A 25,103-nucleotide genomic window follows, 5' to 3' on the forward strand; every position below is an offset into this window, starting at 1 on the left:
GATGTTTTCCTGATTTTGACAGAAAGAAACTAATGGCTCTTTATTGTTTCTCTTCTGAGGTTCAGCGCGCTTGAATGGAATGAGATTACTATGCTATATTTTCAGCGTAACGTTTATGATTGATCAGATAAAACATAAAACCCTACAATCTTTTAATTTCTAATAAGCCTATACTTAAAAGTGCGTTCAGAATGAGATTGAAAAACAGGATAAACTTTACTTTTTATCGTTTAGTGGTTTTAACAAATTTTAGCGGAAGCTTAAACTTGACTTTTTTCAAATTGAAAACTCGACTAAAAGGCATACTAAAGTGTTGCGAGAAATATAACTTATATTCTGCACTATCAGAAAATCAAAATGGCAGCCGGGGACGCACTGGTACATATAGACCTACGCTTCTTATCCGATACTAAGATACTAAAGTTAGTTCAAGGCCAATGTCTGATAAGGAGTTTACCATGAAATTCCAAACTAATTGAAATGTCCTTCAGAAAACATTAATAACATCCGCAATTATTAACTATTTATCTTGATATTTTGCATAATTATTCAAGCCTCGTTTGGGTAGCCTCAAGTAATAAATATCATTGAAAAGGGAAGAAGTAAATCTATGACATAATCTAGGTTTAGACAGAATAGATTTAATTTTAGAAGTAGGAATGGAGAACAGGGTAATGTGGGCGCACGTCAAAGTCCCGGACCCTTTCCACGGGATGGAGGGGTATGAAAGAAGAGGCGGGTCATAGTGACAGAGGTAAAAAGGAATTGCGTATTTTTCGCCATCCCCGTCAGCAACGCCATCAAAACGTATAGTTTAAGTGAGCCAATAAGATAATTTAAACTTTTCGTTACGTGTTGGTGGGAGGGGCTCTATAATGGGCTATGAGTCGGACTCAAGTAAATACTAACCGTTCTCCATTCCTGCTTCTAAAATTAAATCTATCCCTGGTTTAGAATACCGTCCTTAGCTGGTGCGTTTAGGTGCGCCTTTAAAGGAAACCGCGGTTATTATTCGAGCGAGGAAACAAGTTTTATCGATATTTTTAAAGAGTTTTATAATTTTTTTTCTTAAGTTATCTAATGTCTTTAGGAGAGGTGAAGAATTTCAGAACTTAAGCGGGGGAGGAGGTACTTAGATAAGTTACGTTCTACTTTCTTTATATATTATCGATTTTGAAAACTAGTTATAGTCTTTGAAAACGTTTTTCGAAGCATGGATAAATTTTATGGTATTTTGACCCCAACACCCAGTCAGGAGTGAAGGCGGATAAAATTTGTTTAAAATATGTTTACAATTTACGCCGCCGTCGCTGCTGCTATTAAGGGGTCAGTCGGTGTTTGGGAAGAAGGGTTGAAGCGTGAACGTATATTTCGTAACTGGGTTACCATATTATATTGGCCTGTTTGTACTCGAGGGACTGGTGAAAGATAAATTGAAAAGGCTTTTGAGCTAGGGATAAATGTTTATTTAAAGGGATACATCGAGCTAGAATTTTTCGATTTTAATCGATAAAGCGTATAAAATAATGAATTATATAAATTGGAACCAAGTTTCTATCTACAGTACTAAAGAAGATACAAGCAATTTAGTTTCCGTAATGGACACTACGCGTTAGCACCCCTGTCTATTGGACGAATCCGTCGTCCAATAGGAGTACTTCCCAGTGCTTCGCGTGAAAGTCTAGCGTGTAGTATCTGTTACGGAACCTTAACTGCTTGTATCTTCCTTAATATTGTAGATAGAAAAATGGTTTCAATTGATATATTCATTATTTTATGCGCTCTTTCGATTTAATGAAAAAAATATAGCACACGGTACCCCTTTTAAGTTTTATAAGTATCTCAGAACTTAGAAAAATCCATTCAGAATGAAGTTATTAGTTTTACATTTTACATTAAGACACTCTATCCTGAAGTGTCCATAGGCTAAGGTGGTCTGAGATCATGTGAAACGTGGCAATCTCATAAGTTTCCTTTTACAAAACTTAGAAGGAGAATATATAATTCACTTTTGAGCATTGTTTTTTTGCAAAATCAGTGGAATCTTGTGAATTTAGCAAATCTGGAGATAATCGTGAATTTTAGCGAAATATAGTGAAAAAAAAAGTGAATTGAATAAAACTAATCGTACAGAATTAGTGCATGGGAAACTTCAATCTGGTCATACAAGATTTACTTGAGACTACCATGTATACAATGGAATCTTACCATCTGGCACCTGCTTGATGTTTTTGCAATATTGTCAGTACAAGCTAGTCTATTTGAATCGAAAAGCAATAGGAATTGTACTTTTCTTGCCCCAGTAAAACAAACTCCTAAGATTCTAACACAAGAAAAAACAATTCAAATCTATGTTTTTATGATAGTCGTAAAGTATCGTAATGGAAATTTTATCGCGCAAACTGAAGTACCAAAAACAAAAAAAGAAATATTCCGATATATGGAGCGAAAATATAAACATTTTTCCATAAAGAAATCCATTTGGAATTGGATGCTCAATGATACGCAAAAACGTTAAAATACACACTATGAATTTACTAAATATCAACATGAATACCATCTTATTTGAAATCTAACTGTATATAACTTAGTAGCAAATAGGACGGTGTTGCCCGGTAATGCATAATGTTCCCAATTAAAGCACAATTCAATGCACACTTTTTCAAAGAAGGTGGCAGGCCGAAGAACATTGGGTGTTTAATAGACCTTTTCGACTTAAAAATTGGCATACAAGGGGGTTGACACATTGCCATCTCTACACACTCTCATGATACAAAATGACTACAGCGCAGGCGCCAAAAAGCGAGATGGAAGGCGAAGTTTCACCCCTTAGTTACATCGAAATGGTCTATGGGCGATTTGGAGTCCGAAATCTTCTATGACATTTTCTCCCAAGAACCGCCACTTATAAATTATAATTAATTTTTTATGGATGACCCCTTAATTAAATAAGAAATCATTGTCTTTCAGTTTCTTATATTAAAATTGAGGGGTTATCCATAAAACACTCCCGATCATAACTTCTAAACTGTGTCCCTTGGTGCAAAATGTCATAATAAATTAAATCTTCGACCAAAAAATTGATTTCCCACAGAACCATCTCGTCTCACTGTATTTCAGGTCCAACCACCCTTTTCTTAGAACACACCCTGTATATTCATGGAATCATTCGTTAAATTCTCAATACAAATACCTAAAACATTACCATACGTAAGAAAAAAGAACAACTTCGATAAACTTTGTCTTTCATAAAAACATGCATTTTTCCCATTGAAACTAAAGTACGTAAGAAATTTTTCATACGCGCGTTTTGTCGCTAGAAATCTTAAGAAAAACTCTCCTTCTTTTCAAGCAATGCAATCTGTAATCGTTAAATTCCGACGGAAAAATTCGAAAAGAGAATATAATAAACAAGATGGCCCAAGGGCTGGGCCTTAATAGTAATTTTACACGGCTCACGTGACCCCCCGTATAGTTGATCTCCAATAAATCGTACAACTAAAAACATTTCTGAAACGCAATCGTGTATCCCCTTAATTTCTAATAACGTCACATTTCAAATAATATTAATGAAACTAAATTGTGCACCCCACTAAAGTATAATTTTTCAAAACCATACGAATCAAATAATGTATCTAAAACCAAATCCTGGATCCCCTAAACCAGAAATCACTATGACCGTAAACCGTCCCCTCTATTTTACGAAACCTAACCTAACCTAACCTAACCATTCAGCATAATCTCTGATGTATCACGCGCATGGTGCCGTTTCTAAAATTTTAACGGAATAAAATTCCGTGTAAAATTAAAAAAGTGCAGTAGTGCACGAAAATTATCATCTTGTTTCCCTTCACTCAAAAAAGCCCGCGAGATTTAAACTACCTTTCTTTCCTCTCTCTCCGAGCGGGATGCCCCCTCTCCCTCTTCCCCCTCTCACTAATATACCAGGCAGGCAGTTCTCTCTCTACGCGGAGCTTCGTATCGCCACCGCGTACGCTAGCGATCTCTCTCTCTCATCGTAAGCGTACGTTTCGCGGACGCGACCGGTTTCCCTCTCTTATCGTAAGCGTTCGTTTCGCGGACGCGTCCGGCACAGGGACAGGGACAGGGACAGGGACAGGGGTTTTGGTGCCGTTTCTTAAATTTTAAACGGAAAAATTCCGTGTAAAATTAAACAAGATGGCCCAAGGGCTGGGCCTTAATAGTAATTTTACACGGCTCACGTGACCCCCCGTATAGTTGACAACTAAAAACATTTCTGAAACACAATCGTGTATCCCTTTAATTTCTAATAACGTCACATTTCAAATAATATTAATGAAACTAAATTGTGCACCCCACTAAAGTATAATTTTTAAAAACCATACGAATCAAATAATGTATTTAAACAAAATCCTGGATCCCCTAAACCAGAAATCACTATGACCGTAAGGCGTCCCCTCTATTTTACGAAACCTAACCTAACCATCCAGCATAATCTCTGATGTATCACGCGCACAAAGTGCAGTAGTGCACGAAAATTATCATCTTGTTTCCCTTCACTCAAAAAAGCCCGCGAGATTTAAACTACCTTTCTTTCCTCTCTCTCCGAGCGGGATGCCCCCTCTCCCTCTTCCCCCTCTCACTAATACACGGCTCACGTGACCCCCCGTATAGTTGATTTCCAATAAATCGTACAACTAAAAACATTTCTGAAACACAATCGTGTATCCCTTTAATTTCTAATAACGTCACATTTCAAATAATATTAATGAAACTAAATTGTGCACCCCACTAAAGTATAATTTTTAAAAACCATACGAATCAAATAATGTATTTAAACAAAATCCTGCATCCCCTAAACCAGAAATCACTATGACCGTAAAGCGTCCCCTCTATTTTACGAAACCTAACCTAACCATCCAGCATAATCTCTGATGTATCACGCGCACAAAGTGCAGTAGTGCACGAAAATTATCATCTTGTTTCCCGCGAGATTTAAACTACCTTTCTTTCCTCTCTCTCCGAGCGGGATGCCCCCTCTCCCTCTTCCCCCTCTCACTAATATACCAGGCAGGCAGTTCTCTCTCTACGCGGAGCTTCGTATCGCCACCGCGTACGCTAGCGATCTCTCTCTCTCATCGTAAGCGTACGTTTCGCGGACGCGACCGGTTTCCCTCTCTCTCTCATCGTAAGCGTTCGTTTCGCGGACGCGTCCGGGACAGGGACAGGGACAGGGACAGGGACAGGGACAGGGGTTTTGGTGCCGTTTCTTAAATTTTACCGTAATTAAAATTACGTGTAAAATTAAAAAGGAGAAGAGGTAGATAGATATATGGCTATTGTTGTAGAGCAGTCAACGCGGATAAGCTTTTTGATAGCTAAGGAAGATTCATCGCTTCAGGGGCCAGATATTTTTCTCAATATTGGAGCTGTACTGTACGGGAGAGATACTAGGATGGAAGAAAGTTAATGGTTTTGGAGAAAACTGCGACATTTTACTTTTTAAGGGGAAAAATGGCCAGGTGGAAGATGAAAGAGTACATAACTTCTATACTTTGAGTGGCTCGAGAGCTAAGAAAATTCTTATAGATACCTATCTTACGTTTAGGTATCTTCCAAGCATCTCAGAGACTATGGGGAAAGGAATTTTTAAATTATATTCATTCCAAAATCATGCCGTAGAGAAACTAGAACATCTTTGATATTATTTATACTGTTGAATAGAAAGGAACGGGTAAGGTGCAAGTCACTCACAAGTCTGAGTGAAATTCAAGGTACAATTTACTATTTATTGGTCACACCATAAGTGTATAAGATATGTTCAAATAAGTTTGTCACTGTTTCAAATTGGAGCTTGTCATGAAGTGAGTGACGTAGGTCATAGATTCGAGGTAAAGTGACTCCTGGTGAGGCGCTGTCAAAGGCTTAGTACAGACTAAATAGGACTAGATAGACTGCAAAATTAACCGAGTGTAGACTTCAATTCTCGCTTGTCGTTCTGCAAGTCTCCAGCATTACGAAGTATAGGATGTGTTATAGTTATGAAACATATCTTTTAAACTTATGGTCATACCCAGAACTATCTAGAAAGCACTGAAGGAAACATTTTACAACTGGTTTAAAGAGCGAGTCCCCCCTCGATTGAAATCCAAGCATGAAATCATTGCGAATCTCACAATATTCAGACAAATATTTTGAAATATGTAATATGGGGTTTAAATTTGAAGGAATCGCCAAAAAAGCAAGCGAAATCGTAAATCTTTTGCACACGATTGTGCATAAGCCCAGCCCTTCTATAGAATTTTATATGTTTAATCATGCGTGAATACAGCATGAAGATAGTTACGCTTTATGTGCGTTAATAAAACTTATCTTAAATGAATAGTAGCATTTAATTTCGATTACCCATGAAAATGCACGAGAAATTCAGTAAAATAAGTTCGTTTTCTGATTCAATAATATTTCTCAAAACATAGAAACATTCATATCAAATATTAACAACCTGACTACACAAAAAGTTATCTGCTTCTATCCATTTTTTTAGGGTGTGTTGGTAATTTATTTCAATTAAAGAACTTCTTGAGAATAAAATAAATATTTAGGAGAAAGAGGTGTACGGAAAAAAGTGCAAGTTAGTAAATTCGGAAATAAACCCTTAGAGCTCTTTTGCAAAAATTCAAGGAAACTCACTAGAAAAATCTCAGCAGAATGCAGACGTGTTAATCAGTTATGAGAAATGAGTAAAAATGCTTTCCTTGTTCTTATTTACGACTGGCGCGTCTAGAAAACTCTACTCTTTTGTTCTTTAGTCGTCCCAAACCCAGTTTATCAAAAGAGGATATTAATTAGCTTTAAGAACGCGTTTCTTTTGTCGCGAGGAAGTTGTTCGTTCCACCATAAAAAACAAATTTCGTAACTCAGGATAAGTAATGGCCTAAGGACACGCGTTATAGTTGAGAGGGTTATTTTTAGGTTAAGGTATATCATGATTTCATTAATCTAAAAGGCTGTTGATTAATTATATTATACCGTAAAGCTTATAACATTAACTTTAGATAAGGGTTGAAGATGTAATCCGCATCATGCCATAATAACAGTTCATTTGCATGATGGAGATGCGCGATGTGATTCGATTAAACAAGTTTCTATCAAGAAGCGATATCTAGTTATTAGGGAGAATGTATAAGATGCCTAAGTATTCGCGCGCCATAGTCCCAGCCCGCCTTTCAAAATACAAGGGGGACGTAAAAGGAGGCCGGGGCTATTTCGCCTCTCCTCAGTTGGAAAATACGTGATTTTTTTTTCGTCTTTCGCGTCGCGTTGACGTGAGTTTTCTAGAACCAATTAGATGCTGGTTGTAATTTAGAGGTGGGGATTAACTCCGGATCTACTTTTGGACTGGAGATAAAGCTAAAAATGTGGCGAATTTATACCTTTTCCCTAGAAAACTAGATATCGCTTCTTGTTCCTATCTTATAGACCATTTCGTTAATCCAAAAGAGAGGCAAACACCACAGACCCCAGTGCACCATCATTCCTTGGCACCGCTATGTCCCAGTGCACGTTTTGTAGCCTCAAAGTACCGCCTGTGTGCTGTTTTCTCTTGAAGTATTTAATAGAATGGTCTATTATGGCAAAACCAGACTTTCCCATTAGATTTAAAGTTCTAGACGCTGTACTTGCGGTAAATATGTATTGTTAGATAATGTATTGTGTTGAGAAGGTCCCAGCTGAGTTAGTTTCCCTAATAGATTATAGATAAGTAACGATGCGGTATTATTAACTCAAAACTGCTGGTTATAGTTTAATAGGCAAGTTAAACATAGTTTATAAGTCTTGTTCTAATGTTCTAATGTTCATAGAAAGTTCATTTCACTGATTATAGTTCTATTCATAAAGTTATGTGTATGTTTTTACCAAAGAAGTAAAATTACCATAAATGTTTAAAACTGAGATTAAAATTCAGGAAAAACGTTTTATATGAAGGTTTTGACTAAAATTATTGGTATATTCCCACGTCAAACTTATATATGGCATTAAACAAATGCGTAATTTACTGCGGTATTTTTCAATAAATTTAACTGAATTCGTTAGAAGTAATTTTAAATATTAATTAAAAAGTAAATATTCAAACGGTAACTACTCTCCTCCCAACAAGACAAATTTAAAACAGTTTTTACAAATTTTCCTTGTTTGTATGAGCCCTGAACGTTGTGGTCAACACTACCCCACCCCTCTAAATTGCAGATAATAATTAATAATTGAAAAGTCGCTGATAAAAATACCCTGAGACTTGAACACTTACAAGTCTATAACTTCCAAAAATGTCAGAATTCAATCGAAAAACAACTCATTTTTTGCTAGTAATATTTTTTTGTCCCTTTTAAATCCCGAAATAGCTCATTTCCTTGTTAATCTAAAAATATCCCTTGTAAATATCAAGACCTCCGCTATAAAAAAAAGAAACCAATCTGAATGAGAAGAAATTGTAAATACGGGAAACTATACATATTAAAAAAACCTTGACTTATTTCTTGGAGGTATTGGCGCGCAGTTGTCAAAATAGATAACCCTTGCCCAAAATAAATTTAAGGATAAATACTCTTATTTTTAAAGAAAAAAGGGGTTAAATTAGTTTCCTGACCAAGTCGTGACAATGAGATTAATTTAAATATATTCACAGCAAAAGCGGTCGAGCTGAAATAACTCCAACCTTGATTAAAAATATCGACCTGTTTGTCATTATATTTAAAGGTTCAGTGACGTGTTTTGAATTGACGTCACACACTCCCTCTTATCTCTTAACCTGGTTTAAGGCGAGCATAGTGGCAATACTATAAGCCTCTTCTATGTAACTAAGAGGATGAGGGGAAAGACAAGGGGATGAAACTCTGCATTCCATCTCGCTTTTCAGCGCCTGCGCTCCAGGCGTTGTGGGACCAGAGAGTGCGCAGATACGGTATGGGTCAATCCCCTTGCATGTTCGGATACTTTGGATTGCCTACCCCTTTTTACATGGGAGAGGCTTATTTAGACTATAATTATTGACGTCATGGCACGTGGTTCCTCTCCATCGCGATACCTCACTATTCCCAGTATCGCCTCAATTTTATGTTAAGACTTAAAAGTACAACTTGACTACATTGGCACTAAATCATATCTAGCTCATCATGATCAAAGTGAAAGTTTTCACACGCTTGCTCTTGTCGTCACCAAGATGGGAATCGATTATACTCAAAATGCCTATTTTTCTTTTTTAATTTTAGGTTAACACCGTGCATATTGTTGATAATGGGAGCTCTATTTCTATTGCCATTGCTCGATCAAGGACCTAACTATCCCGAGACACTTGGCCTTGAAATAGAGAGATGTAGAAAGTACTGGTGGCAGACACTGTTCTACCTAAACAGTTGGGGCGACTTTAAAGATACGGTAAGTGTCATAAATCAACAGTGCCAGTATTTTGATCCAGGACTAGTATGGTTTTACCCTGATTTAAACCATGGTCCATCAGGTTGACCTTAACAAGCTAGTGGCCAATATGCCTTCTACAAACCATAGCCCGTAACGCTAATACATTACCAAATTAATAAACCTTGTGGACACTATAGTATAACCTTAATGTACCATGGTACAATATCAAAACCATGGCGCATAAGCTTTAAAAACCTTAATGTATCTTGCGCAACCAAATTAATAAGTCTTCTGGACAGTATAGTATAACCTTAATGTAACATGTGGTAAAATATCAAAACCATGGCGAATAAGCTTTAAAAACCTTAATGTATCATGCGCAACCAAATTAATAAACCTTATGGACAGTATAGTATAACCTTAATTTACCATGGTACAATATCAAAACCTTAATGTATCTTGCGCGACTCTTCATTGGTACAAGAAAATTTCTTAACATTGTACCCCCTACTTCAATTCATTTCAGTGTTTGATTCACACTTGGTATCTATCGGCTGACCTTCAACTGTACCTAGTATCAGCATTACCGGTGTACCTTCTGTACAAGTACGTATCCCAAGTTCCCAACATATTCCAACATAGACATCACAAATACATGTAGAAACTAAAATAAGTACTTACTCCGATACTTCCAGGTGGCCTAAATTTGGATTCATCTGTTGCATGTTTCTGATCTTTTCTTCCGTGTTTGTGGTAGCAGCCATCACTTATCTATACCACTTGTATCCGACAATATTGTTCTTGTCTCCGGACATAGAGTAAGTATAGTTAATTTGTTGTAATTATCCACTTGGGTCTCGTTGCTAAATACTTGTTGTCGATTTTTAGGCAAATGACCTTGGTCGGCACGATCATCTACTTGAGGCCTTTCACCCATTTGGCCCCTTACGTTGTTGGTGTCCTCGTTGGATTTGCCTTAGTTCACAAACAGTCAGAAAAGCCCATGAAAGTTGTAAGTTTCTTTTAATTTTCCAGCTTTTTGAATTCGACCCCACTTTGCCCGAACGCGTTTGTAATATCTGAAAATGAGTCATGAAACAATGGGTATTGGGCTTAATAAACGGGCGAGTCCATTTTAACATGTAGAGGCTAATAGGGGGGGTAGTATAATATATTTTGAAAGGCGGTAAGGCTATTTTCCAATTATTATATTTCAGAGTTGCTTTAAGGTGTTTCCTGAATATATAATTATTTACCTCGCTAATTAATATATTGTTTGGATTAAATCAAACTCGCCTTCAATTAGTAACTTATTTTAAATGTAACACTTAATTTTAATTATGGGAAGCGTGAAGGTTGCAGACACGCGAGATAGCATAGCTGGCATTTGGCGGGACAATTCCAAAAGGGCGGGAGAGAGGGGGTTTCAGAGGGGATGTCCATAGAATCCTAGGAGAATTTTAACGAAGGTAGTGGAATATTTGCATTGCCACGGGACTTAATTTACATCCTTGATTTTTGAAGGGTTTGGGGTCAATTTGAAAGTTAATTAATAACTTTTAATAAAGAAAACCCTAATTGCATTTCGTTTGACATTCACTGCAGAAATATTTCATATTTTCACTGTGTTTTCATGTCGTTATTGCAAGTTTTGTGCTAGGAGTAATAGTTTTACCAGGAAATTATAGGTTTGACATGGGAATTATCATACTCTACAATTTCTACATGACAGTGATGATATTTTCCATTGGCTTATTCTAGGAGAGTGGTCGCTCTCTTAGATAAGACTTGATACTGCCTCTAATGCTATAGCAATCTGAGACCATGGAGTAGTATTAGAGGAAGCATAATGCCCTGTGTCACATCCATAATTTTCTGGATATTATAAAATTTGTGTTCAACTTCGGGTTACCAATATTCAAACCCCAATTCAACCCTTGACATTTTTCCTACTTATAGCATTGTGCTTTGGGTGGCTGGTTGTTTTCACTATCCCTCTTGATGGCTGTTTTACTGGGAGCCTTCAAATGGCATAGCGGAGTAAACGCCACACCCATGGAAGCGGCTCTCTATGGATCCCTTCACAGAGGAGCTTGGGCACTCGGACTTGGATGGGTTATTTATGCCTGTGTCACCCAGCGAGGAAGTGAGTGCCATTGCGTCACAGCAACGAAACTCTTAAACGCCCATCTTACTTAACTTAATATTTTCTCTAGGTTTCATCAACGCCTTTCTATCGTGGAAGGTCTTTCACCCTATCAGTAGACTAACGTACCTGATGTACTTGATTCACTTGGTGGCCATCTGGCAAAGGAATGCCAGCAGGAGAGAGCGGTTCTACCTGCGACATTTCGACTTTGTAAGTCTTGGGGATTGATAGCCCGCAATGTTTAAACCCTTCATACAAGGTTTTGCACTACCATGGCATCATCATGACCTTGACCAATGACTTCAAGGTCATGATGATGCCATGTCCTTGCCCAAAAATTAAGGTCATGATGATGCCATGGCGCAACATCAGGACCTCGACCAACGATTTAAAGGTCATGATGGTGCCATTCCCTTCACCAAATATTTAAGGTCTTGATGATGTCATGGCGTTCAAAGACTAAAGGTCATAATTCCATGGCGTCATCACGTTCTTGACTAACGGTCACACAAAGAGCATTGAAGATTTTTTGGACTTATGTTGCACCTGAGACATTTAGCAAGACTCGCGCAATAATTAACCATATTTATCATGTCTATTCCAGATCTACGAATTTTTTGGCAACATGGTTTGCGCCACCAGTCTCGCCTTTGTCTGCCACCTTATGTTTGAAGCGCCATTCGCGGCCTTGGACAAAATAATCTTCCCAGTTGCCAAAATCGAAGAAGAAAATCAAAGCATACAGAAGCCAAAGAGTGACAAAGCTAATGGCATAAACTCCCCCAAACGCAGTCTTTCACCCAGCCGCGAAATGACCAAAAGCGCGGCCATCCACGCTTACAGACCCAGCATGGATGAGCCCGTGAATAACAACTCCCGATTACAATCTTCTCATATGTAGAACACATTTAACAATAACTTTCGAGTAAAGAAAGAACTATATAAAAACAAAATAAAACATTGAGAGCAACGAAGTATCAAAACTTGCGGTACTATTTTAGTTATGACAGACATTCCGGACCCTTTGCCAACACACAGCCGATATAATACTTTTTCCTAGGTTACAATATAATTATTTGAAGCCTAGTTGCAACATCCGGGTCAATTATTACACATTCTTTTTGTTTTTAGTTTAATCTGTAAATATTGTTCGAAATATTTTCGTGTTTATTCTTAATATTAACGTGTATGGTACAAGTAAATGATTTTAGAAAAATAAATTTTTTTGATATTTTTCTGATGGTTCAAATGAGATAATTATTGTACCAGCAGTTTAATCTCGTTAACCACCATAATAAAGTATAAATAGTTTGGATAATACTTGGACGCAAGGTATTTAGTGTTGACATAATGGAACCAGCGCCTTCCTGTAAAGAATAGCCACCTAAACAACGCCCTGCGCTGTCTTTCGAGCTCAAAACAAAATAGTTCCTTTTCTTTTTAAATACATGTTTACTAGCAAGACGCTGAAAAAATGTTTGTCTAAAACATCTGTTGGGTTTAACATGATCTTCTGCCTACGATTCGCAAAGTTCAGGTAAGTTTAGACGGTTTTACCGTCATCCACAGGGGTAGTTGTTGAACTAGTGGAACCAGTGGACGATGGTCCAGCTGATGAAATCCAGTAAGTACTGGGACTCTCTACGTCATCGTCTTTGACGATTTCGGTGGGTTTGACGCAGTCGGTCGCTTGAATGTTCCAGTTGGGACATACGCGGGAAGTGACCAGTTTCTCCAGAGCCACAAAGGGAGACTCAAAGACAATGGACAGTAAAAGGGCAACACCAAACGTAACCAGTACGTGGGCGAAAAACATGTACACCTAGATTTCAACATGATGACCTCAGTAAGATCTCACGAGTTGCGCAATTATGAATTATTAAACGCAATTGCCACCAGGAAGCCCACTTAACAATTAAACCAGATAATGTTGAAAAACCGAAGGAAAAAAGACGCTAGCAAACTGAAATTCGATGAATGACAACCAAACCACTTTCCAAAAACTTGCCTTAAATTTATGATGGTTGCGGTGAGGTATAAGTTTCAACACAACAGAGGCCCAACAACCAGCACCCAAAGCACCGTAACGCCAATTTATATAATAATTCTACCAGTTATGAAGGGGTTATTGCCATAACAGTAGGTCAGACCGCGACCATGGTATAACATGCATTATTCCATAAACAAGATTGTAAAACCAGTGAAAAAATCTTTAACACTCACCACTATAAACTGCGTGAAGAACAGTGGGTTCCTTAGGTAACTGACGTAGATGTACATGATAATAGGATGAATGAGGAAAGCCATATACGTCAAGCGACTTAAAGGAACGAACGCCTTCCATGATAAGAACCGGTCAATCAATCCACCTTGACCCGTGACGCAAATAAGAGTGACCCAAGCCACACCAAGAGTCCAAACTGTACGACTCGTAGCCGCGTAGATGACTGACGTTCCAACGGTGGGTAAATGTCCCCGGTTCCAGTCTATGGTACCGTAGACAACAGACAAACAACAAACGGAAGCCGCGGCCCATCCAATAATTTGAAAGACCTAACACATAAACGAAATATTAATTACTTCCTTCAACTTTATTGTTTCAGTATTTCTTACTGGTTTAATTTTAAGCTTCTCATTTTCAAATAATAAATAAGCGGAAGCCATCCCAATGACGTAAGCAGAGTAATGAGTGTACGGTTTAGCGGCTATGACGTCCATGAATTCAGTGACAGTGCTATGGATACAATACGTTTAACTATGCTTCAAGTTCAATGTTTATGACCTATGACTTACTCTGGATCTGGTAGGGAGTACAAGCCAGTTGGTGGGAGGTCTTTCAACCACGTAATGAGGGCAACAATAGACATTGATAGGAAAATGCCCACACCCAATAATACCTTTCCAATTTTTGGTTTTCTACAAGATATAAATTTGTTACTAAAATAGTTTGAGGACAGTTCAAAATCTGAGGCACTAACCTGTATAATGCTAAAAATATGACCGGAGATATGATGTAATACTGAAAATCACAGGCCATGAACCATCCTTGAGGCAAACACTAAAATAGTAAAACAAAATCAATCGTTACAAAGTATTACTTACTTAATTTTAAGGCATAATTACCGATCCTTCAGTAGGCATAAGATTCCTGATGTACAAGAGATTGGTCCACCAATTATTTCGGCAACCTTTAACGAAAGGTTTAACAGTCTCGTGCCAAATGGGTCCAAAACCGTTTAAAGGTCCCGTCATAACAAATACCGAGATTAAAATCAAAGCAGGAGTTAATCTGAAACCAAAGTTAATTAATCAGACCTGGAATTGATTAACCAATGAATCAAAATAAGCAAGCACTTACCTCCAGTAGCGTCTGACGTAAAACATCCAAAAGTTGAACCGTCCGTCAGTTTGTTGTAGTCTCTTTAGGGACAAGTGGACCACAAGGAAGCCACTGATGAAGAAAAATGTTTGTGCCGCGAAGGAACCGTTTAAAATGACTTGGAAGGCCAAGTCACCTCCTAAGTCATCGGCATTCTTCATACCACCTATAACGACAACGCGAATTTGTTCCAACTATTTCAGTGGTTTAATTTGCTAATACAATTAACGTACTCATTTCAGACTCGTTACGACAGTAATATGTGTGACCCAAGATAACCCAAGTCATGGTCAAGAAACGAAGACCGTGCAAAGATGACAGCGTTTTTTCGGTGACCTTTGTACTTAAAAGCTTTGATAGGTTACGATAAGCAGAAAAACAACGGAATGTCTCTATGGCTAAACCTATTTTAACAAATAAGGCAGCTTAATTAGCTTCATTACCACAGGACTTAACAAGATGGACTGAAATGTGTTTAATTAATTACTTCTGGGTTTATCTTCTTTAACTCGCTTCTCAACTAGCCACGACCAAAATAAGGGCGTCATGTCCACCATAGTCCCAAGTATGGTCAACATTACGACGGCAAAGAGTATGCCGCTGAAAAGGTTAATTTATAATTTAATTTTTCTGAAGGAATTTTCACGTCATGTGTTTTTTTCAACACTTACCCTGCGACAATTTGAACCTTTTCAAATGAAACTGGTTCTTTCTTTTCGCACCAACTAATTGAAACATTAGCGCGGACCTCCTTTGAAACTAATTGAAATTAAGTACTTTAATACAAGACTGAAACTACAAAACCATAAGCTCATAAGATATGTTCCATAAGTTTGTAACTGGTTACAAACTGGAGCTTGTCATGAAGTGACGTAGGTCATAGATTCGATGTAAAGCAACACCTGGTGAGGCGCTGTCAAAGGCTTAGTACAGACTAAATAAAAAGATGGAAGTCCTGCAAAATTAACCACCGAGTGTAGTCATTCAATTCTCGCTTGTCGTTCTAGAACTAGCTTGAGCTGTAAGTCTCTAGCATTACGAAGTATAGGTAGTGTTATACTTATGGAACATATCACTTATAAACTTATGATAAACCTTAACTCAAATTAAAGAATTACCATATCCAGCTATGCCTTCCAAGTCGGTCATGTTACAAGACGAAGGGACGCAAATTCCGATTCGAAACTTCATGAAGTAGAAATAGGCCAAAGTGGCGTCCAACTTCAAATCCTTCATAAGTTTCAAGGCTTCTGGGTAACTACTGAATGCGTCTTTCATAGTATACCTTCGTGGTTTAGGCGGTAATAAGGGTCGTACTTCCGCCGCGCAATACTGTCCCCGAACCGGATCTACACCTCGCATTCTAGCCATGTCACCATCGACTTCTATGTCCACGCATTGATCATACGCGCCAAAGGACGATAAGGTGCCGTGCAGAATTCCCTCGGGCAACTTACCACTAGCATCCACCACTATACCAATGACACGTACGCAATTAAGATATACTCATTAAAAATACAAACCCATAACTTCTTAGTCTTACTTTGAAGTGCCCATTCTTTAAACTGTCTCAACCCCGAAATCAACTTCAAAACCGACGCGGAACACGGAGGTGACAAATCCAACTCCGAATTGACCTTCAACATTAACGGCAAGGCTTGCTTCAAAACAATCTCCAAGACTTCCTGGGCTTTGACTTGCATAAACTTCAAGGAGTTTACGAATTCGGCCTCAGGGTCAAGCGTTGTACTGGTACGATCCACAGATGGTTCAATCGAAGTCAGAGTGGTTTCGGTAACTGATACAGTGGTCAAATTATCAGGTTTAGGTTCTGGGGACAATCGTAGCTCCAAAGATTTTGGTTTATCCGCAATAATGGAGCTGAAATACGATGATATATCCAAATTTTCTACTCCGTTTATGGAGTGACACAAAGTAAACACAATCGCGCACACTAGGGCACATTGGGTCGTCATCATCGTTGGTTAAGGTTGGAGGCTACTACTAACTACAGAACAACATCCATAGAGCACGAGTGGATAAATGTAACTGCACGCTTTGAAGTTGTTGGCGCTACATAAACCTCTGGCAATGAAATATGAATAAAAAATGTTACGATAAATAATTTTTTCGCGGATGAGGCGAGAACTAGAGATAACCCAAATACCGTGAACGCTCTTCTTCGCTCATCGACCGGGTTTTCCTAGTAAGACGCTGCCTCCTAACTGTTTTCCATTTTAATTTTAAATTAAGGGAATATGAAATGTTAGTTTTTCCCTAGACGGTAGAGAAGACTGGTTTCTAAGCTTCATTAAACTCTACAGTAACACAGAGAAGCCCACCTAAGACCATTAAACACGTGGACAGGGATGATAAGCTAAAACCCCGGTTCTTCTAATGGTATCGCCAGTCGGGACCCCTAGCGGGAGAGCCCCAAAAACATTTCGACTCATAGATCATGTTATGGCTATAGTTTGTGTCGAAAGTTTCCATAGAGAGCTTTCAGATGGGTTAGTAGTACGTCACACCCACCCAAGTCTTACCGCTGTTCTGGTAGCCATATTGGGTGGTCTCAGCTTCATTCCTGCTTTAAACCCACCAATACGGCAACGTAAATTATGTCACGAGACTCAGCTCCTCCTCCAACTGAAAGCTCTCTATATTGGTCGTGGCTCAAAAAGTGTGGTAAGCAGTTACGTTAACTATTTCTAGTAGTTAGTAACCCAAGTTCCTTATAATTAAAGAAAATTGGGTGAAACATTCACGTCAATCCTCTTTTGTAAAACACTGTCACTTCATTACCCCTTTAAGCGCCAATTTTAGCATCACATTCTACGTAATAACAACGACGTTCGCTGTTATCAATAATCTTCCTTCCCATCTTGTTACGAAAACATAGTGCGGGAAAAGAAAGATGAACACGTGACTAGCTTTTTTAAGGTCATGAGGAATCGGCGTTTGACAATAATAAAAAGCGTTCTAGCTTGTCTACCTTCCCTCCTGGCCCATTATAGCCAGCGTGAAAAACCCATTTATGGATGATCTGACCTACTAAGAACATCATCATCTTCAAAGAAGTCTGTCGCACCCTAGGGGCATCTTTCTCCCAATCTCTTTCAACTGCCACCCCCCCTACTTTTATCAAAAAAAAAGGTTCTTCTTTTCCTCAAAATCGCGTCTCTCTTACTAGATATCGATTTAGAATTAAATCGACAAAAACGGGTTTCATCGTCGCACGTGGAGAAGAATCGAATCATCGACACTAGCACGAGGAAATGAAATGTACTCTCTGTGTGTGGAAAAGAAATCGATAGCAGTTTTATTGTTTTGGATGTCTGTGTCTGTCATATCTCGTAATAAATGGTTGTTCATGCACTTTTTGCATCGTCTGCAGATGATCTGTTTATGATTGGGTTCGCATTGGAATGTATTATCATAGGTTTATAAGATATGTTCCATAAGAATGACACTACCTATACTTTGATCGTAATGCTAGAGACAGCTCGAGCTAGTTCGAGAACAACAAGCGAGAATTGACTGCCTTCGGTTAATTAATTCCATCTTCCAATTTAGTCTGCATTACTAAGCCGCCTTTGACAGCGTCTCACCAGGCGTCGCTTTACTTCGAATCTATGGCGTACGTCACTTCATGACAAGCTCCAGTTTGTAACCATTGACAAACTTATGGAACTATCTTATGAACTTATGTTGAAATGGGTCAATTCGTTTTGATCGAAGTTCATATTATTATTTGATTTTTGTTTTTGTGGGTGTGTTTAAGAAAACAACAAAATAACAGCCTCTGAAATTATTAAAGAATAAATATAACTTTGACCCAACACAACTTATAGGACCTAGATGTTAGGAGCTACGGCCCAATAGTTTCTAATCCAATTTCCTCAATTTTAATTGTTTCTCGAGAGAAAGAGAGAAACAAACAAAAAGAAAACAATTTTCCATTTCTGCCCTAAATGTTTTTGTTAGTACACAAAAAAATAACATCACATCAACCTTTAACAGGGCGATAAGTGCATCTTTCCAACTAGCTACTAGCTATTTTGATGGTAGGGAGTTTTTACGGCCACAAACATGAACCGACAACGCGACTGTATGTTAAGTGTTCATTCAGGAGTGAAAGACAAAGAGGAGTGAAGGGTAGGTTTGGGGGGTTGGAGGAAAGCTAGAAAGAATAGGCCCTAAGGAGAACTTTGCGGAATTGGGTTTCGGTCGTTTCGCCGCCGGGCTAGAAAGCGTGCAATTGTTTTCTTCACTCTCCTTAGTCCATGCCAATCCATGGACCTTAGATTCAAAAGAGGACGAGAAATGGTTTGGGAAAAGTGGGGCAGGCAACCCTTAGTATCGGGAGATACTAGGGGGTTGCTCCAGTGCCGTGTTTGCGCACTCTCAGATCCAAAACGCCTACAGCGCAGGCGCTAAAAAGCGAGATGGAAGGTAGAGTTTTACCCCCGCACCTTTCCCTCTTAGACTCGTCGAAAGGGTGTATTCTGTAAGAAGACTGACCTTAACCCTTTTATAAATGATACTTAATTGCTTGTAGCAAATAACCTTTTGGGATAAAACTTAATTAAGAAGTGAATACCCTCATTTTAAAAGTCGGGGCATAAGTTATGTTCCATAAGTTTGTCATTTGTTACAAACTGGATCTTGTCATGAAGTGACGTAGGTCATAGATTCGAGGTAAAGCGAAGACGACTGGTGAGGCGCTGTATAAGGTTTAGTACAGACTAAATAGGAAGATGGACTGCAAAACTAATCGAATGTAGTCAATTCTCGCGTCGTTCTCTGTCAAGCAGACGAAACTGCAGCCCCCCCCTTTTTGAACAGGGTCTATAGTCGTCTGCTACTACGAAATTTCTCGTGACATCACACCCTTCTATCTCTTACCTCTTATGGTTTTGGTTACCATTTTGGAAGTTGTCAGCTCAGGCCATACAATTTAGACTACCCTAGCTCCTCCCCTCTCTCAGTACCACTGTATTATAGGGCTATGGGAAAATGTGATTTCCTGTCCCTTTGGGCATATAGAGTCCTTTAAACCAAGCCGTTTCGTTTGAGGTATCTTTTCTCGAAGGAGAGTTTTCAAAGTATGGACAGTGTTTCTCTTATGTTTTTGTTTTTGTGTATGGTTTTCCAATGAAAAACAATGGACGCGAGAAAACGTAACTAGGTTACAAAGATTTGTAAATGATAGATAATGACCGGCTTTAGCAGACTCTTTCGTTCTTAGACCGGGCCACCACGTGCTCAACGTCAAACCTAGGGAACAACAAGACGGCCCAAGGGCTCGTAATAGTAGCCATATCGTACGAGTGAATAGCCCCTCTATACCCTACCCTAATGAGTGGATAACCCCTCTATACCTTACCCTAATGAGTGAATAGCGCTATCTTTTTCAATGCTTAAATGATTTACCGTGAATAAAATCAGAGTGAATAGCCCCTCGATTCCCTACTCTCTAAACAGTGATTAAATTATAACCGTATAAATTTACTTATGCTGTAATTCTAATATTCCGGCGAATCGAAGAACAGATAGTTTTTAGTGATAATCCCCTCGATGAGCTTACAACATGGACTTATGCCGAATTTGCCGATGCACACTTATCGCATCTTATAAATTTCTAACAAGGACTTATGCCCAGAAACTTTTGAAAGAGAAAGTTTAGTTATAGTGATTACGCATTTTAGTGATTATCCCCTCGAATTACCTTTAGTAATGCTAAATGATTAAACGCATAACGCTCATTTAGCACTATGTTAGCTCTATCTAAACCCACATTTGAATTAACCGCCAAAACGTTCCAGTCAAACATAACATAGATGACGATAGCTACCGAACGAGAACGAAACACATGAGCGCGGTAGGAAACGGGGAAAATCGTTATCTATTTAATTAGCACATACATAAAAAGAAAATAAATATAAAAACCCCAAACATACAAATTCATAAGTATCCAACCCCACAGATAAAGATTCAAAAGTGTCCAACCCCACAGATTATGAGGTACCCCACCCCACATCACCCCGACATTTTAGAGATAAAAATAAATAATAAAAAACTCGAGATTTCTATCAAGTCTCTATGGTTTAGTGGTTAGAATGTTTGTCTACTGCGCCAGCGTCCCGGGTTCGATTCCCGGGTCTGACCTGAAAAAATTTTAATTGAAATTAAATCTCTAACCGAGCCCAGTTACCCCTATGGGTGGGTTGTGGTAATATAAAGTTCCTTTTAAGCTAAAATCTGACGATAACGAAAGCGAAAACTCCGGCCACGACTACTACTAGTACTACTACTACGGCTCGGGTCAAACTAAGAGCCTATCGTATACTACGATATGGCTAAAAAAGAAATTCAAGACTATATAAAAGCGGCAAAACTTTTTATCAGTCGTTATTACGACTGGGCTCGATATCTTCACGATGATACCGTTAAACTTTTATCAGCTGTACAGGGTGTTACTGATAAGTCTGCCATAAATTAAGAAAGGTGTTCTTTTGGAAATTGGCGATTTTGAGTCGAAAATGTAACTTCTATCTATCGCCATTTTGATTGCCCTAAGGGACAGTATTTTCATGTTAAGATTGCCCAGGGTATTTTACGAATGGCCCCTTAAATTTAATTAAGAAACTGATTTCAAGACAATGATTCCTAATTTAATTAACATGGGGGTCATAACTAAAACACTCAAATAATACCTCGAAAACAGTGTATGTAATAGAACATTTTCGAGTCAAAATCACCCAAAGAACAACATATCCCTTCATTTATGGCAGACTTATCAGAAACACCCTGTATAAATTACTTCTGTTATAGATTTATATCTAATTTAATATCTAACGCGCGAAGACTGCCTTTCTTGGAAATCAATAAGACGTTCATTATTACTATCTGCTTTCATGATGTAGTGTTATGATATCAACGACAGGATAATATTGACTGTAAATGATTTTCTTACATAAATTGAAACAAGTTGTACCTTACAATAGACCATTTTCAAAGGTTAGGGGTAAAAGAGAGTCTGCTGTTTTGACCACCTTGATGGGTCAAAGCAGGGATAGATTTAATTTTAGAAGTAGGAACAGAGAACAGAGTAATGTGGGCGCGCCACGAAGTCGCGGAACCCCTTCCACGGGACGGGGTGGGGTATGCAAGAAGAGGCGGGTCATAGCGAGCGACAGAGGTAAAGAGGAATCACGTATTTTTCGCCGTTCCCGTCTGCAACGTCGTCAAAACGTAGTTTAAGTGTGCCAATAAGATTATTTAAACTTTTCGTTACGTGTTGGAGGGAGGGGCTCTATACTGGACTATGATTCGGGCTGAAGTAAAAACTAACCGTTCTCCGTTCCTACTTCTAAAATTAAATCTATCCCTGATATGACTTAACAAACAATACGTTCAAAATATTGAACTTGAATAACCCACTCTAACGTCTTTTGTTGTCCACATATCGGATGTACCAAATAACATACCACATTCTCTGAAAAGAGTTGTATATTTGTATACATGTATTATATGTACAATTTCGAGTACACATTCCAAATATACTCTTAATAAATAAACATTAAATTCGCTCAAAAAACGCCCGCTTCGTTTGAGCCATATTAATTAATTCCCATACCTTAATTAATTAATCAATTAAGGCTGCTAACAAACAGCCAATTAAACCCTACAAGCGTATGTAATATTGGTAATATTTTATATAATAAAAATTCACTTAAAAAAATATGTTTCAATATGAGCAAATTATAATAATATTTTTTTATGTTATTTACAAAATTAATTGGAGGGGAGGTAATTAACGATTTGATAAAATTATTTTTAACTAAGTATAATAATTATTACCGTATTTGTAAGCTCCGGTGTGTGTTTTATACAGAAAATATTGTTTATATTTATTTACTTACATTTAACAAAAGTAAACACATTTAAGAAGTGTGATGTGGTTTTGTATTTTGAATTCCTATCATCTTTGATAATAAAATCTACTTATTTAAGCAGGTTTATATTTTTCGGCTAACGTTTTAATTTAAAATGTACAGAAAAATTGCTCTAAAATGATTAAAACTACGTAAAAAATCGATAAATCAATCAATAAAAATATTATGACATCATTTTAAATTAATTATTTCGGTCTATTTTTAACAAATTAGCTAAACTAATCAATTTTCTTTGGCTTAACAGTTAATTATCAGATTCTAAACAATATTTTAAACAAATTCAAAGTGACGTCATAATATATGTATATATTTTAATCATAATAACTCCGTTATTTGCGAACCGAATTTGAACCAAATAATCTCATTTAAAACCTCTAAATTTCAATTTAAAAAAAAATAATTTTTATCACACTTCTTTACACTATATTACTTCTGTTTAAAAAATCTATATTAGCGTGAGTGAATCTACGACATACACCCTAAGTCATTCTGTATTGTTTAATTAATTAAGAAGTAAAAAGAGGATTTGGTTTGACCTTTTTTAAAAAAATACTAATGGCTTTAATCATTTTAATTAATTTTTTTATAAATTTCATTCTTCTCATTATTTAAATAATGATGCTAAACTACCTTAGCTAGCTACGGGATTAAAATGCCATTATTTCCTGGTACTCAATTCTAATTGGACAAATTTTGGTTGCTATTAATTAAGCTATTTCCGGGTTACTAAAGTTCATTAAACCTTCTCCGTTAATCGCTACCTTGAAGCTATAAAATATTTTTTACTTTAATGAGAAAAGGTAATGTCTAAAGGCCTTTTAAGACGATACAATTAACTTTTTGACTCATTTAGTTGAGTCAACTTGAGTTGAGTAAAGTTGTTGGGTCGTGTTAACAGAAGTTGGACAAGTTGAAGACCCACCAAATTAAAAAATAATCACTGACCAATTTTTCCTGACTCAATTTTTTGACCCTTCTAAAGTTGAGTCAAAAGTTGTAACGTCTGAAGAGGCCTTTAGAGAGTATAAATAAAATATTGTTTTTCCTTAAATTAATTATTAATTTAGTTAATTTCAGGGGCAATGATTAATTGTAGATGTTGTTAATAAACGTCTCAATGCATTCCATATATTCATTTAAAGTTAAAGCTCTTGAATTTAATTAGAACTAAATTAAATATTTAATCTAAAGATAGTAAGTCTTAATTAAATTTTAAAATATGAGTATTAATTTCAAAATATTCATTAAAATTAATGGATCATAGTCGGGTTTACTAAAGAGATTAATTAATATGCAGAAGTTATTTAAAATTAAATAAATCTAATTATAATTATATTTAATTTTAAAAATAAATGTCAAAAATTTAATTTAGGTATTTCAGGTCATCCGGAATTTTAATATCCTGTCACAAATTCAATCTTAACTTTGATCGTAAAATTTGCGCGATGGTATAGTGAATATATTAAAATGAAAACTTCAAAGACGCCTTATGTACACCTTACATCCTTCAGTTCGCTAGCTTAGGTAGAAGGTTCAGACTTGATTTAGTGTAAATATTTAACCTCAAATAGGATATCTCCGGAACATTCCAATATCGTAATATTAATTTTAAATTTAGATGTGATATGTGAGCCCGATATAAGCTAAGCTTAAAGCGTCACCTTCAATAGGCGGCGCGGTTGTAAGAGTAAACTTTGAAGAGAAAAATAAATAGTTGAAGTTCGGAAAAGGTTAGACCAAGAAGTGATATCTAATTTATTAGGGAGAAGGTATATATTCGCCACATTTTCAGCTTTATCTTCAGTCCAAACGTAGGTCCGGAGTTAATCCAAGCCTATAAATTACAACCAGCATCTCGTTGTTTCTTGAAAACTCACGTCAGCGCACCGCGAATGACGAAAATTACGTATTTTCCGACTGAGGAGAGGAGAAATAGCCCGGCCTCCTTTTACGTCCCCCCTTGTATTTTGAAAGGGGGACTGGGACTATGCCGCGCGAATACTTAGGCATCTTATACCTTCTCCCTAATAAACTAGATATCACTTCTTGGTTAGACGAAGTATGCAGTGTAGTGTTTCTGATAAGTATGCCATAAATAAATGGCAGTGTATTTAGGGACCAATCAATTTTTGGGAGCCCATGTGTTGTAGACCCCAGCATATTCTGTGACACGTTCAGTTTGACCCTAAGAACGCACCCTTTAATTTATGGCAGACTTATC

The 25,103-nt window shown here is 37.4% G+C and overlaps 2 protein-coding genes across 2 annotated transcripts in view; one reads left to right on the forward strand and one right to left on the reverse strand.

The window, feature by feature from the left end:
• The window catches only part of LOC149690392 (nose resistant to fluoxetine protein 6-like), a 36,446-nt gene extending 23,652 nt beyond the window's left edge, over positions 1-12,794 (forward strand). Inside the window, exons 8-14 of the mRNA XM_089869915.1 lie at positions 9,249-9,414; positions 9,923-10,002; positions 10,092-10,214; positions 10,285-10,408; positions 11,356-11,542; positions 11,613-11,755; positions 12,150-12,794. Of these exons, the coding sequence (XP_089726041.1) occupies positions 9,249-9,414; positions 9,923-10,002; positions 10,092-10,214; positions 10,285-10,408; positions 11,356-11,542; positions 11,613-11,755; positions 12,150-12,446 (1,120 nt within the window). The 3' untranslated portion in view covers positions 12,447-12,794. The remainder of the gene's footprint in view (positions 1-9,248; positions 9,415-9,922; positions 10,003-10,091; positions 10,215-10,284; positions 10,409-11,355; positions 11,543-11,612; positions 11,756-12,149) is intronic.
• A 218-nt stretch (positions 12,795-13,012) lies between these two features.
• Positions 13,013-17,579, reverse strand: LOC149690393 (nose resistant to fluoxetine protein 6-like). The gene is made up of 13 exons (XM_089869914.1): positions 17,092-17,579; positions 16,468-17,009; positions 16,043-16,396; positions 15,596-15,683; positions 15,412-15,524; positions 15,158-15,328; positions 14,904-15,090; positions 14,669-14,834; positions 14,524-14,603; positions 14,339-14,461; positions 14,159-14,279; positions 13,769-14,098; positions 13,013-13,367 (listed from the first exon to the last, which is right to left on the reverse strand). Exons 2-13 carry the CDS (start codon positions 16,901-16,903, stop codon positions 13,089-13,091), a joined length of 2,448 nt encoding a protein of 815 aa, XP_089726040.1. The 5' UTR covers positions 16,904-17,009; positions 17,092-17,579; the 3' UTR covers positions 13,013-13,088.
• Positions 17,580-25,103: the final 7,524 nt, after the last annotated feature.

This window comes from Phalangium opilio, unplaced genomic scaffold (assembly GCF_054372755.1).
Source record: "Phalangium opilio isolate 3A_F unplaced genomic scaffold, DU_Popi_V2 ptg000031l_1, whole genome shotgun sequence".
Taxonomy (NCBI): domain Eukaryota; kingdom Metazoa; phylum Arthropoda; class Arachnida; order Opiliones; family Phalangiidae; genus Phalangium; species Phalangium opilio.